Source organism: Bos taurus, chromosome 23 (assembly GCF_002263795.3).
Source record: "Bos taurus isolate L1 Dominette 01449 registration number 42190680 breed Hereford chromosome 23, ARS-UCD2.0, whole genome shotgun sequence".
Lineage (NCBI taxonomy): Eukaryota > Metazoa > Chordata > Mammalia > Artiodactyla > Bovidae > Bos > Bos taurus.
In genome coordinates, this window is record NC_037350.1 from 40872888 (window position 1) to 40887065 (window position 14178).

General features: G+C 47.4%; 1 protein-coding gene across 4 annotated transcripts in view; it reads right to left on the bottom strand.

Annotated features, from left to right (window-relative positions):
* The window catches only part of GMPR (guanosine monophosphate reductase), a 60830-nt gene that overhangs the window by 34335 nt on the left and 12317 nt on the right, over positions 1 to 14178 (bottom strand). For 3 of the 4 annotated variants that reach the window (XR_009492475.1, XM_010818484.4, NM_001075977.1), the window contains exons 3-4: positions 13525 to 13608; positions 8123 to 8296 (exon numbers count right to left, since the gene is read on the bottom strand). Coding sequence is in view for 3 of the 4 variants with exons in the window: in XM_010818484.4 (XP_010816786.1) it covers positions 8123 to 8296; positions 13525 to 13608 (258 nt within the window). In the remaining variant the exon portion in view is untranslated. The remainder of the gene's footprint in view (positions 1 to 8122; positions 8297 to 13524; positions 13609 to 14178) is intronic. The other variant, XM_010818485.4, reaches the window with a different exon arrangement.

The window sequence follows — 14178 nt, forward strand, 5'->3', positions numbered from 1 at the left end:
TCTCTAGGTTGGAAAGAGCCCCTGGAGGAGAAAACGGCAACCCACTCCAGTATTCTTGCCTGGAAAATTGAATGGACAGAGAAGCCTGGTGGGCTACAGTCCATAGGGTCGGACACGATTGAACCCACAAAAGAGACCCAACATAGGAACCTCTCCGTCACAAGGAGCCTGAGCTGGGAGGGGGTCTGGCTGCAGCAGGGTGCAATGGGGGGGCCTGGAAAGGGGGATTCCAGACCCTGGGGACACACCATCTAGCTCAGTCCCACCTCTCACTGGCTGTGTGAACATCGAAAAGTTTCTTGACCCCTCTAAGCTGAAGCCTCCCACCAACTAAAGTAGGTGCTCTTAGCCCTACTCGAGCACGAGTTATCACAAAAGACAAGTGCCTGGTCCTTGCTAGTGCCTCTTTCCACAGTCCCTGGAATCCACCCAAGAACACACCATTCCCATTCCTCTCGGAAAGCCACCAGGCAGAGGCCCAGAGGACTTGTCACACTCTAACACTCAGCACCTTCACAAGCCCCTTTTCTGCCAGTGACATTCTCTAAACATCCCCGCTTCCTCCCTCCTGACCTGCAGCGGTGCTTTCCTTAGGTGAAAGGTAAGAAGCAAAGGGTCCACGTGAATCCCAGATGTGCTGGGCAATGGGAGCAGCAAGCCTGGAACTGGGGCTCTGCCAAGACGCTTCTGAGCCGCCCTTCCGTTCACTGCAGAGTAACCATCAGGACAGCACTCAGCATCCCCTAAGTTATCTACCTTTCATTTCCTCATCAGTGGACAAGTGCATCCTCACAACACCTCCAAATGCCACGAGAAAAATTATCTTCCTAAAGACCAAGGGTGTTAAGAGTATTGGAGGTTTCCACGTGAACCTGAGGGGTCAGTGTAGGTAAAGCAGCCAGGGGAGAAAGGCTAGAGCCTCCTGCTCATCACTGGGGAGACCAATCCCAACACTGGGAACATGCCCCCTGGGCAGTCGGCAGGTGCTGCAGAGGAACACTGGAAAATGTCACCCCGAACCCCCCTGACACTGCCTCGCCAGGGAAGAGGCACAGAGCAGGCGGGGCCTCCGTGTGGCTCAGCACCCCTGGGTGCCCAGGGGGCGTGGGAACTCAGTGTCACTCTCCCCCTCCCCACCTCACCCCCACCCCAGCAGCCCCCAGGCACTGCACTAGGCCCTTTCCCTGCCCTGCCAGCCCACCTCCTTCCTGCATCGCCCGTCTCCCCTGCTCCTCTCCCTGGAGCTGGAAGCCAGGCTCCACAACAGGCAGCCTGCTCAGCCCTGGGTACAGCCAGCTGTGAGCTAAACTCACCAGCAACCGTGTGCAGGGTGCACTGGGAGCTCTGGGGCGCTGGGGCATTTCTGCTCTCACTGTCCTTATTTCAAAAAGTGGCTCATGTTTTCTCCTTCTTCTTAAAACTAATATACACCCCCTCATCCCACCCCCATTTCTCTTCTCCATCAGCCTCCCGCCTCTGGTTCAGATCCCAGAGCACGTGCCCTCAATGGTACTTGCCCACTTGCCACTGGGTGACTACTGCACCCTTACCATCAGCCCATCTGATCCCCATGATGACGCTCCAACCATTTTTATCTCGACCAGCTTTTCACAAGGAGAAGAATGAGCTTCGGGAGGTAGGCAATGTCCCCAACGTGGTTCAGCTGAACCATGGTGCTCATATGGCCACACCGACATCAGGGACCCTCAGCGATGTTAATGCTGGTACAACCAGCATGCAGGTAGAGCAAGAGGTCAAGGGCAAGGGAGGCACCTTGGAAACAGGCTTAAGATTCACCCCAGGAACAGTATATGACCCCACAGCTTCCACAAAACGATGTGGGCCATCGCAATGGACGACAGAGGCAAAGGCCCAGAAGATATGCAGTAGAATCACCATTTATACGAGGTTCAAAAATAGGCAAATTAAGTGCTGTCCTTTAGGAACGCATTGGTAGATGGCAAAACCAGGGACACTCGAGGAAGGAAAAGAGCACCAAGAAGGGTGGGGCTTTTGTCCAAGGTGGGAGGAGGGGCTGCAGAGTACAGGTGCGCTGAAGGGCCCCTGCTTTTATGACTGTTTATTAAACACCCGTGGATGTTTAACGGCTTTGGATGGAGGCAACGCAAAAACAATACCCAGTTGTGGATGTGACTGGTGATAGAAGCAAGGTCCGATGCTGTAAAGAGCAATATTGTATAGGAACCTGGAATGTCAAGTCCATGAATCAAGGCAAACTGGAAGTGGTCAAACAGGAGATGGCAAGAGTGAACGTCGACATTCTAGGAATCAGCGAACTAAAATGGACTGGAATGGGTGAATTTAACTCAGATGACCATTATATCTACTACTGCAGGCAGGAATCCCTTAGAAGAAATGGAGTAGCCATCATGGTCAACAAAAGAGTCCGAAATGCAGTACTTGGATGCAATCTCAAAAATGACAGAATGATCTCTGTTCGTTTCCAAGGCAAACCATTCAATATTACCGTAATCCAAGTCTATGCCCCAACCAGTAACACTGAAGAAGCTGAAGTTGAATGGTGCTATGAAGATCTACAAGACCTTTTAGAACTAACACCCAAAAAAGATGTCCTTTTCATTATAGAGGACTGGAATGCGAAAGTAGGAAGTCAAGAAGCACCTGGGGTAACAGGCAAATTTGGCCTTGGAATACAGAATGAAGCAGGGCAAAGGCTAATAGAGTTTTGCCGAGAGAACGCACTGGTCATAGCAAGTACCCTCTTCTAAAAACACAGGAGAAGACTCTACACATGGACATCACTAGATGGTCAACACCGAAATCAGATTGATTATATTCTTTGCAGCCAAAGATGGAGAAGCTCTATACAGTCAGCAAAAACAAGACTGGGAACTGACTGGCTCAGATCATGAACTCCTTATTGCTAAATTCAGACTGAAATTGAAGAAAGTAGGGAAAACCACTAGACCATTCAGGTACGACCTAAACCAAATTCCTTATGATTATACAGTGGAAGTGAGAAATAGATTTAAGGGACCAGATCTGATAGAGTGCCTGATGAACTATGGAATGAGGTTCGTGACATTGTACAGGAGACAGGGAGCAAGACCATCCCCATGGAAAAGAAATGCAAAAAAGCAAAATGGCTGTCTGGGGAGGTCTTACAAATATCTGTGAAAAGAAGAGAAGCGAAAAGCAAAGGAGAAAAGGAAAGATATAAGCCTCCAAATGCAGAATTCCAAAGAATAGCAAGAAGAGATAAGAAAGCCTTCCTCAGCAATCAATGAAAAGAAATAGAGGAAAACAACAGAATGGGAAAGACTAGAGATCTCTTCAAGAAAATTAGAGATACCAAGGGAACATTTCATGCAAAGATGGGCTCGATAAAGGACAGAAATGGTATGGACTTAACAGAAGCAGAAGATATTAAGAAGAGGTGGCAAGAATACACAGAAGAACTGTACAAAAAAGATCTTCACAACCAAGATAATCACGATGGTGTGATCACTCACCTAGAGCCAGACATCTGGAATGTGAAGTCAGGTGGGCCTTAGAAAGCACCACTACGAACAGAGCTAGTGGAGGTGATGGAATTCCAGTAGAGCTATTCCAAATCCTGAAAGATGATGCAGTGAAAGTGCTGCACTCAATACGCCAGCAAATTTGGAAAAGTCAGCAGCGGCCACAGGACTGGAAAAGGTCCGTTTTCATTCCAATCCCAAAGAAAGGCAATGCCAAAGAATGCTCAAACTACCGCACAATTGCACTCATCTCACATGCTAGTAAAGTCATGCTCAAAATTCTCCAAGCCAGGCTTCAGCAATACGTGAACCATGAACTTCCAGATGTTCAAGCTGGTTTTAGAAAAGGCAGAGGAACCAGAGATCAAATTGCCAACATCCTCTGGATCATGGAAAAAGCAAGAGAGTTCCAGAAAAACATCTATTTCTGCTTTATTGACTATGCCAAAGCCTTTGACTGTGTGGATCACAACAAACTGTGGAAAATTCTGAAAAAGATGGGAATACCAGACCACCTGACCTGCCTCTTGAGAAACCTATATGCAGGTCAGAAAGCAACAGTTAGAACTGGACATGGAACAACAGACTGGTTCCAAATAGGAAAAGGAGTATGTCAAGGCTGTATACTGTCACCCTGCTTATTTAACTTCTATGCAGAGTACATCATGAGAAACACTGGGCTGGATGAAGCACAAGCTGGAATCAAGATTGCTGGGAGAAATCTCAATAACCTCAGATATGCAGATGACACCACCCTTATGGCAGAAAGTGAAGAGGAACTCAAAAGCCTCTTGATGAAAGTGAAAGAGGAGAGTGAAAAAGTTGGCTTAAAGCTCAACATTCAGAAAACAAAGATCATGGCATCTAGTCCCATCACTTCATGGGAAATAGATAGGGAAACAGTGGAAACAGTGTCAGAGTTTATATTTTTGGGCTCCAAAATCACTGCAGATGGTGACTGCAGCCATGAAATTAAAAGATGCTTACTCCTTGGAAGGAAAGTTATGACCAACCTAGATAGCATATTCAAAAGCAGAGACATTACTTTGCCAAGAAAGGTCCATCTAGTCAAGGCTATGGTTTTTCCAGTGGTTGTGTATGGATGTGAGAGTTGGACTGTGAAGAAAGCTGTGCGCTGAAGAATTGATGCTTTTGAACTGTGGTGTTGGAGAAGACTCTTGAGAGTCCCTTGGACTGCAAGGAGATCCAACCAGTCCATTCTAAAGGAGATCAGCCCTGGGATTTCTTTGGAAGGAATGATGCTGAAGCTGAAACTCCAGTACTTTGGCCACCTCATGCGAAGAGTTGATTCATTGGAAAAGACTCTGATGCTAGGAGGGATTGGGGGCAGGAGGAGAAGAGGACAACAGAAGATGAGATGGCTGGATGGCATCACCAACTCGATGGACATGAGTTTGAGTGAACTCCAGGAGTTGGTGATGGACAGGGAGGCCTGGCATGCTGCGATTCATGGGGTCACAAAGAGTCAGACACAACTGAGCGACTGAACTGATTAAACACCTCTGTTTTATGCCCTTGTTTGTATGTATGTCATATTTCACAACTGAATACTTCAATTATCTAAGACAAAAAAGTAGAGCCACTAGATTGCTTCGTTCAAAGAGCGTAATTTCTGGTCACTAACTACTGGAGGTTCACTGGAATGATCTGGAAAGATCTAGATCCCACTACCAGAGAGCAGGGGTAATGTCAACAGCAACCCAGAAGTACTCACCAGAAGGAATCAACAAAGGACCTCTCCTGCTCAAATATTTGTCCTACTTCTACCATCCCAGTCATCACTGCACAGAGTTTGTGTTTAACACCAAATGTTTGCAGGGCTCCCAGGTCCCAGCAGAGGGGAGGGGGTGTCTGCCCTCCCGGGAGGCCAGCTTTCTCATTCCTCCGTTGCCACAGATGACTAGGGGCAGAGGAGCCAGCTGGGGCCTCAGGACTAGATACATATCCTTGCTGGGTCATGACAGGAGCCTGAGGAAGCTGCCCAGATCAGGACTGAGAAACAGGAGACTGGTCACGTGTATGGCCCAGTGGAAGGAGGGAGCTTCAGCATTAAAGTTAACAAGGATGGGGCATGTTTACAGGTCTCCAGGGGCAGAGTCTGGACTCTGAATTCTGACCACCCTGACCTCAAACCCCAGCTCTGCCACTCCACAAGGTGTGCCACACTCACAAGGGTGTGCCCTTGTGAAAATCCCAAAGTCAAAGGATCAGGAATAAGGCTTTCTCGTCTGCAGTAAACTTGGGACAACAGTTCCTACTCTTTACAGAGATGCTGTAAAGAGAAAGTACAGAAGGAAGCCTCCTGAAATGGAGGAGTGAAGAGTGTCAGTCACTCAGTCGTGTCTGACTCTTTGCAACCCCATGGCCCATGGTCTGCCGGGCTTCTCTGCCCATGGGATTCTCCAGGCAAGGATGCTGGAGTTCACTGCCCTTCCCTTCTCCAGGGTACGTTCCCAACCCAGGGGTCGAACTTCGGTCTCCTGCATTGCAGGTGAATTCTCTACCTTCTGAGAAACATGCTGGTAAGTCTGGTAAGTCGCTTCAGTCGTGTCCGACTCTGCGACCCCATAGACGGCAGCGTACCAGGCTCCCCTGTCCCTGGGATTCTCCAGGCAAGAACACTGGAGTGGGTTGCCATTTCCTTCTCCAATGTATGAAAGTGAAAAGTGAAAGTGAAGTCGCTCAGTCGTGTCCGACTCTGCGACCCCATAGACGGCAGCGTACCAGGCTCCCCTGTCCCTGGGATTCTCCAGGCAAGAACACTGGAGTGGGTTGCCATTTCCTTCTCCAATGTATGAAAGTGAAAAGTGAAAGTGAAGTCGCTCAGTCGTGTCCGACTCTTCGCGACCCCATGGACTGCAGCCCACCAGGCTCCTCCATCCATGGGATTTTCCAGGCAAGAGTACTGGAGTGGGGTGCCATCACCTTCTCCAGGAACTCAATAAATGGTGTTTCTTTATCAAAACCCAACAATGCTGGCAGCACTCTTATGGAGGTGAAATGAATCTTGCTGTTTCCCCCCCAACTTCAAACATGGTACAGCTGGTTGACCTCAGGACAATACTTGATGCTTTCTTCTCACTTGATTGGAAAGCATAAAAATACTTATCTCAAAAATTTGGGGGGGAGGGGCTGCCCTGGTGGCTCAGTGGTAAAGAATCCACCTGGCAGTACAGGAGACAAGGGTTCAATCCCTGGTCCAGGAAGATCCCACATGCTATGGAGCGACTAAGCCCGAGCACCACAACTACTGAGCCTGTGCTCTAGAGCCCGGGAGCTGCGACCACTGAGCCCACGTTCCCTAGAGCCCTCGCTCCACAAGAAAAGAAGCCTCTGAAAGGAGAAGCTCGTGCAACGCAATGAGAGAGTAGCTCCCGCTGGCCGCAACCCTACAGAAAAGTTTGAGCAGCAACAAAGACCCAGCACACCCAGAAATAAATAAAAATATATTTTTAAAATGTTCTGGAAATCCTTCACAGGTGATTTAACTTTGTCAACAGAAATACCAATTCCTGTCTCCCAACTTCCTTAAAATGATGAAATGTGAAGATAAATTAAAAATTTGTAAAAGGAAGACACAGAGAACAGACTTGTGCTTGTCAGGGTGGAAGGGGGACTGGGGAAAGGATGGTTTGGGAGTTTGGGATTAGCAGATGCAAACTATTATGTACAGAGTGGATAAACAACAAGCTCCCATGGTATAGTGCAGGGAACTATATTCAACATCTTGTGATATACCATAACAAGAAAGACTATGAAAAAACGTATCTGTGCACATATGTATAACTAAAGCACTTTGCTGTACAGCAGAAATTAACACGACATTGTAAATCCACTAAACAATAAAATAAATTGTAAAAAAGAAAAGAACTGGGTTCGAAAAAACTTATAAAAAGAGAGGTAAATTATCTAGTGGTCAGTCAGTAAGCACCATGTTAATTAAGACCAATAAAGACACATAATTACCATATAGATTTTCCAAAAGCCCAAATTTAACCCTAAAGCTTCTAGTTCTTTTTTCTATACATCTATGTTTCCCAACGATAACAGACACACATTCTCATCAGTAAAGGTGTAAAAAATTAGTAAAATACCCTCCTCAAAAGGTAGGGAAGTTCAAAAATAAAGATCCTAGATAAAGCAATACACCAACTGATTTGCAAATAATAGCTGACTATGGCGAAATGTTCATATTGTGGATTTCAACTCTCACAGCAGTTTTCTCCTAGCAAGGAGAGTAGGGCAGAGATGACAAATATGATAAAGAGAAAACCAACTGTGTTGTTTTTATTTTTTTTAAATAGACTCTGTTAAGCAGTGACATACACCTTGGTTTAAAGGTCTCATATGGTATGAGACACTTGATGATATTTAGCAGAGACAAGGAGCCGACACCCTATGGCGTTGATCTGGATTTTACTTTGTATAGCGGAGCCACTTCTCAGAACTTCGCAGCTGCTGCTGTGCTTTTCCCACTGATTCTCAACTATTCTTCTAGAAAGAAGGCACCAAAAGCTCCCAAGAGAACACAGCTCTCCCAACACACCATGTAACTCTTTTCTGCTTCCCCATCTAGAGGGTCATCCCATTACACTTACCATAATGGTGTGTTCTGGAAATCTGGACCGGACCAGCTTCACGAACTCCACAAAATGCTCCGAGTACCCATTGGCCACATCCAGGCAAATAAACTTAACCTGTGGCACAGCTTCCAGGATGTTGCTCATCTTTTCCAGATCATCCTTCCCACTGCCCGAACTCACGGCTACATGCTGTACCGAATAAACCAAGAGGTATAAGACAGGAATGGTAAGTGGCGTTCAGAGGCCAGACCCTGCCTCCATCCACCCTCCAGTTCTGGGGACAGTACCGTGCCCGTCTGAGGTTCACCCTGATCACACACACAGCGGACCGGCTCAAGAAACGTGCAGCAGCAGAGGCAAAGGAGATTCTCACGGTCAGTTATCTAAACTGACCATTGTCTTTTCCAACACTAAACGGCATATAAATGCTAAACTGAGCCCTGCACCTCAGCCACACAATCTCATCCATGGCTTTTGTTTAATTTCCTCAAGCTTTCCACGTGGCCATCAAACCAGTCAATCTTAAAGGAAATCAACCTTGAATACTCATTGGAAGGACTGATGCTGAAGCTTCACTACTTTGGCCACCTGATACGAAGAGCCAGTCTTAGAAAACACCCTGATGCTGGGAAAGACTGAAGGCAGAAGAAGGGGATGGCAGAGGATGAGATAGTTGGATAGCATCATCAATTCAATGGGGAGATGGTGAGGGACAGGGATGGCTGGCATGCTGTAGTCCATGGGGTTGCAAAGAGTCGGACACGATTTGGCAACTGAACAACATCGCCACGTGGAAAGCAGAACCACGTGGAGTGGCTGGTGCAAATTCTCCGCTTGGAGCAGAGGAGAGGCAAGGAGAACCAGGTGACCAGTCTGCTCGGGTTCCTCACGCCCAAGCCGTGGCCTTACCCTGAGCATCCCACTGAGATGGGGGTGGGGGAAGAGAGAGGGAAAGATGTCTAAAACCTCTCTGATAAAACTCCTTCCTGTTTTCATTTTTACTCCCAATACCACATTATCACAACATGCAAACTGTGCTCTCCCAGTGCAGGAGGTCCAAGTTCAACCCCTGGTCAGGGGAACTAGATCCCACGTGATACAACTAAGATCCAGTGCAGCCAAATAAGTATTTTTTAAAAAGAGAGAAGAAAAATGACATACAAGTCTTAATGTCTCCAATAAAAAAGACAAAATGTCCCAAAGCACAAGAATGAACGAGACTGAAAGGATCCTTCCTGTCTGTGCTGGGACGTGTTTCCATCTGATGCCGCCACCTCCTCCTCCGTGATACCCTCTCCCCCAACCTTCCTCAGCATCGGTGCCTCAACCCACCCCTGTGCGGCTCTCAAAATCTGCTCTGTGGGTTTTAGTAGTTTATGCCTCATTAAAACTAGCCTGTGGGACTGTGCCCAGAGTTCGCGTCTCACGTTCTATGATGTATTTATTTTTTATAAATTTAAAATTTGTAAATTCAATATTTTTGCTCACACCTCTAAACTATAAACTGCCAGTGAGCAGCACATCTTACTCTCCTTTGTTAGTCCCCCCAAACCACAAATCACAACTCAACCCCACAGGCTGAGTGTAAAGCGACTGATAATGTGACACACACCGACGCCCACCTTCCCTCCCATGACAGTCTGACCGGTCCCCAAGTCCACAGGTTCTGTCCCTCCCACTCAGCTCTGCTCTCTTTTTAATCTTTCATTTCTGTTACAGTTTGGCAGCTGGGACTGGAGACTGGTTACTTTCTCTCAGTGCCACTGGGTTTGCCATGCGTTCCCTTTTTAATGAGCTTTGACTTCGGCGGCAGTGGGGTAGTAAGTGGAATGATCGCCCTTGGTAATGAAAGCCCCGGTTCTGATTCTCAGTGCGCTGCTGGAAACTCACGCTCCCCAAACTTCCTCCAGAGAAGACGGGGAGAAGGTGAAACAGAGATAATCCATTAGAATAAAGTATGCCAAAAAGAAAAGACGCGAGTGTGAGCCAGAACTATTTTATCTCTGAAACCACCTCCTCACCATTCAAAATCCACACACGGTCATGGCACAGCAAAGAAAAATAGCCAGAAACTAGTGTAACTTCAAAAGCAGTACAATACGAAGTCCTTTTCCAATCCAGATGATCTGACCATGGAGGAAACCATTGCCAGTGTAGAGATGTCTCTTCGGTATGGATGCAGGACCACCCAAGCGTGCCAGGATCAAGATGCAGGACCACCCAAAGGTGCCAGGATCAAAGACTGGCATGTTCTACTGGGGCCTTTATTATTTTCAAATCGCCTTTATTTTTTCTCAGTAACAGCTTTATTGAGATCTAGTCACACACACTTCATCTATTTAAAGTGCACAGTTTAGTGGGTTTTAGTATATTCAGAGTTGTGCAACCGTCACCACAATCAATTCTAGAACATTTCATCGACCTGCAAGAGAAATCTCCACACCCTTTAGCCCTCACTCTCAACTAATCCACTTCTGTCTCTACAGGTTTCCCTTGTCTCAACATTTCATGTAAATAGAATCATATATGGGGCTTTTTGTGTCTGGCTTTTTCACTTAGCAAAATGTTTTTGAAACAAGAGTGAAGCGGACCTTTAAAAGAATGACACAGACCAAGGACACAACACAAACAGTTGTTGTTGTTGCTCAGTCACTAACTCGACTTAGCACGCCGCGGCGACGGTGAGTAAAAGGACGTGTGCTTATCTTCTCCTGCGAGAGCATCAACATCACAACTAGCTGCTAAGCCGCCATGGGCAGGAGGACGTTGGAACCCTCAACAAAAGCTGATCAGAACCAAATACGCTCAAGATGGAGAACAAGCAGACTTCCACTAGAAACTGAGCCTGAGCACATGCTCACTGTAACACATCAGCAAGCTAAACGACACACCACAGGCACCGTGACAGTTCCAAGGCCGCCCGTCAAGGACCAAAGAGTTGGCAGTGGCCCAGTTCCTGGAAATCTCCACCCCCTCACTAAAATAGATGGAATAATCCTCCTACTCATTATCCTATGAAATTACCCAGGCCATAGAAGCTAGTGAAAGTGACAAGTTGAAAGTATTAAGTCACTCAGCTCGTTGTGTATAATTCTTTGCGACCCCATGGACTGTAGCCCGCCAGGATCCTCTGCCCATGGAATTCTCCAGGGAAGAATACGGGAGTGGGTTGCCATGCCCCTCTCCAGGGGATCTTCCCAACCCAGAGATCAAACTTGGGTCTCCCACACTGCAGGCAGATTCTTTACTGACTGAGACACCAGGAAAGCACCCCATAAAAGCTGCTGCTGCTACTGCTAAGTCGCTTCAGTCGTGTCCAACTCTGTGCGACCCTACAGACGGCAGCCCACCAGGCTCCCCCGTCTCTGGGATTCTCAAGGCAAGAATACTGGAGTGGGTTGCCATTTCCTTCTCCAATGCATGAAAATGAAAAGTGAAAGTGAAGTCGTTCAGTTGTGTCCGACTCTTCGAGACCCCATGGACTGCAGCCTACCAGCCTCCTCCGTCCATGGGATTTTCCAGGCAAGAGTACTGGAGTGGGCTGCCATTGCCTTCTCCACCATAAAAGCTAACCACACATTTCAAACTTCCCAGGTGACACTAGTGGTAAAAGAAACTGCCTGCCAGTGCAGGAGATGTAAGAGGTGTGGGTTCAATGTCTACATCGGGAAGATCCCCTTGAGAAAGGCATGACAACCCACTCCCGAGTCCTTCCCTGGAGAATCCTATGGACACAGGAGCCTGTCAGGCTACAGTCCAGAGACTCGCAAAGAGTCAGACAAAACTGAGGCAACTGAGCACTAGCACCACATTTCAAGGCCACTGCTGCCTTCTGAGATGGCCCACACTCTGTGGTATGTGTTCCTTCCAGATAAATCTGCTTCTTACCTATCTCTTTGGGCTTCCCAGGTGGCATGAGTGGTAAAGGACCTGCCTGCCTGCCAATGCAGGAGACATAAAAAATGTGGGTTTGATCCCTGGATCAGGAAGATCCCCTGGAGGAGGGCATGGCAACTCACTTCAGTATTCTTGCCTGGAGAATCCCTATGGACAGAAGAGCCTGGTGGGCTACAGTCCATGGGGTCAAAGAGTTGGACACGACTGAAGCCACTTAGCATGCAGCACACCCATCACTTTGTCTCTCATGAATTCTTTCTGCGATGAAACATCAAGAACTCGAGCTTCATTAGGTCCTGAAACCCCAGGGTGTGAGATCAGTTGAAAGACCGTGGGTTTGGTTGGGTTTGAGTCCCAGCTATGTGGGTCCAAGTCCCAGTCTGAGGTGAACAGTTTCATTTCCAAGGTTCCTTCATGTTGTAGCATGAATCAATACTGTATTGCCCTTCTTAGCTGAATATTCCGCCCTATGGGTATACTAGGTTTTGTTTGTTTGGTCATCAGCTGATGGGCACTTGGGTTGTCTCCACCATTTGGCTACTGTGAATAGTGCTACTGTGAACATCTGTGTGGGCTTCTCTGGTGGTTCAGATGGTAAAGAATCTGCCTGCAATGCGGGAGACATGAGAGACCTGGGTTCAAGCCTTGGGTTGGGATGATCCCCTGGAGGAGGGCACGGCAATCCACTCCAGTATTCTTGCCTGGAGAATACCCAGGGACAGAGGACCCTGGTGGTCTGTAGTCCATGGGGTTGTAAAGAGTCAGACATGACTGAGTGACTAAGCATGCCTCAATATCTGTGTATAAGGTTTTGTGTGAACATGTATTTTTACACCTGTTGGGTCTATTCTAGGAATAGAATTGTTAGGTGACATGGTAACTCCTATGCTGAACCTTCTGAGAAATGGCCGGACTGTTTTCCAAAGCAGTTGCACCATGATACAATCCCACCAGCCATGTCGAGGGTTCCCATTGCTGCACACCTACACCAATACTTTGTGCTATCTGCCTTTCTCACTGAAGTCATCCTGGAGAGCATATTGTTTATTCTGCTCCATCATATTTAGCTGCAATTATAACTTATTATAATTAGATGTGTTTTTTTTTTCTAGATAAAAGGCATGTTTGGAATAGACTCAATCCCTGGCAGGATTGACCTTGCTGGTACCTCCACAAGCTCTCATGACAAAACACTTCACTTTCCAAGGGAAAAAAATATGCTCCTTATAGGTAAATCATCATATTTTTTAAAAGGAGTACAGAACAGGTTTCCTTGGCAAATTCCTAGCACCAATCAAGGGCTGGGGACTCACTATCGCCTTCCCCAGTTTCTCTTTGGGACTGTGTCTGTTATTATTGCTCAGTTGCTAAGTTGACTACAGAGCACCAGGCTTCCCTGTCTTTCACTATCTCCTGGGAGTCTGTGTGTCTATCTGCTGCCAACTCAAATCCTTTTGACTACCCTGATGATTTCCTTTCCAGGGCAACAAAGGCCATTTATAACCAGCGTAGAGTCTTACCTGCAGGCATTCTGGGTGATTAGCTGCAAAGAGCTTCCAGTCATCCAGGGTATAATGCTTGTGAATCGCTGTAAACATGGAGTGCTAGGAAACAAAACGGAAAGGCACCGTTAGGACGAGAAGTCAAGGAAGCCCTGCCCCGCCTTCCTCCATATGGCGAGGTTAAACCAGCAACACAAAACCATCCAGTGTTCCAGCCATTCACGCTTCGCTTGCTTTGAATATGCTCCGAGGAGCCCCTAACAGAGGAAGGTGTAACCACGGAAATCACAGGACCGTGTTCCATTCTAATCTCATCAGCCAACACAGCATTCAAGATGTAGGAGGCAATGCCAAGAAGCAGGGGTGGGAGAGGATGGGGGAGGGTTCTGAGAGCCCTGGTCCAGCCCAAACGTGACAGGCCAAGAACAGCACAGAGGGCTGGTCTCCTGCTGGTCAGCAGCACAGCCCGAAGGCAAAGTGATGCTGCTTCTTCTTGTTCAGTGGCTATGTCACGTCTGACTCTTTGCAACCCCATGGACTGCATCATGCCAGGCATTCCTGTCCACTCTCTCCCAAAGTTCACTCAAACTCACGTCCATTGAGTTGGTGATGCCATCCAACCATCTCATCCTCCTCTGTTGCCCACTTCTGCCCTCAATCTTTTCCAGCATC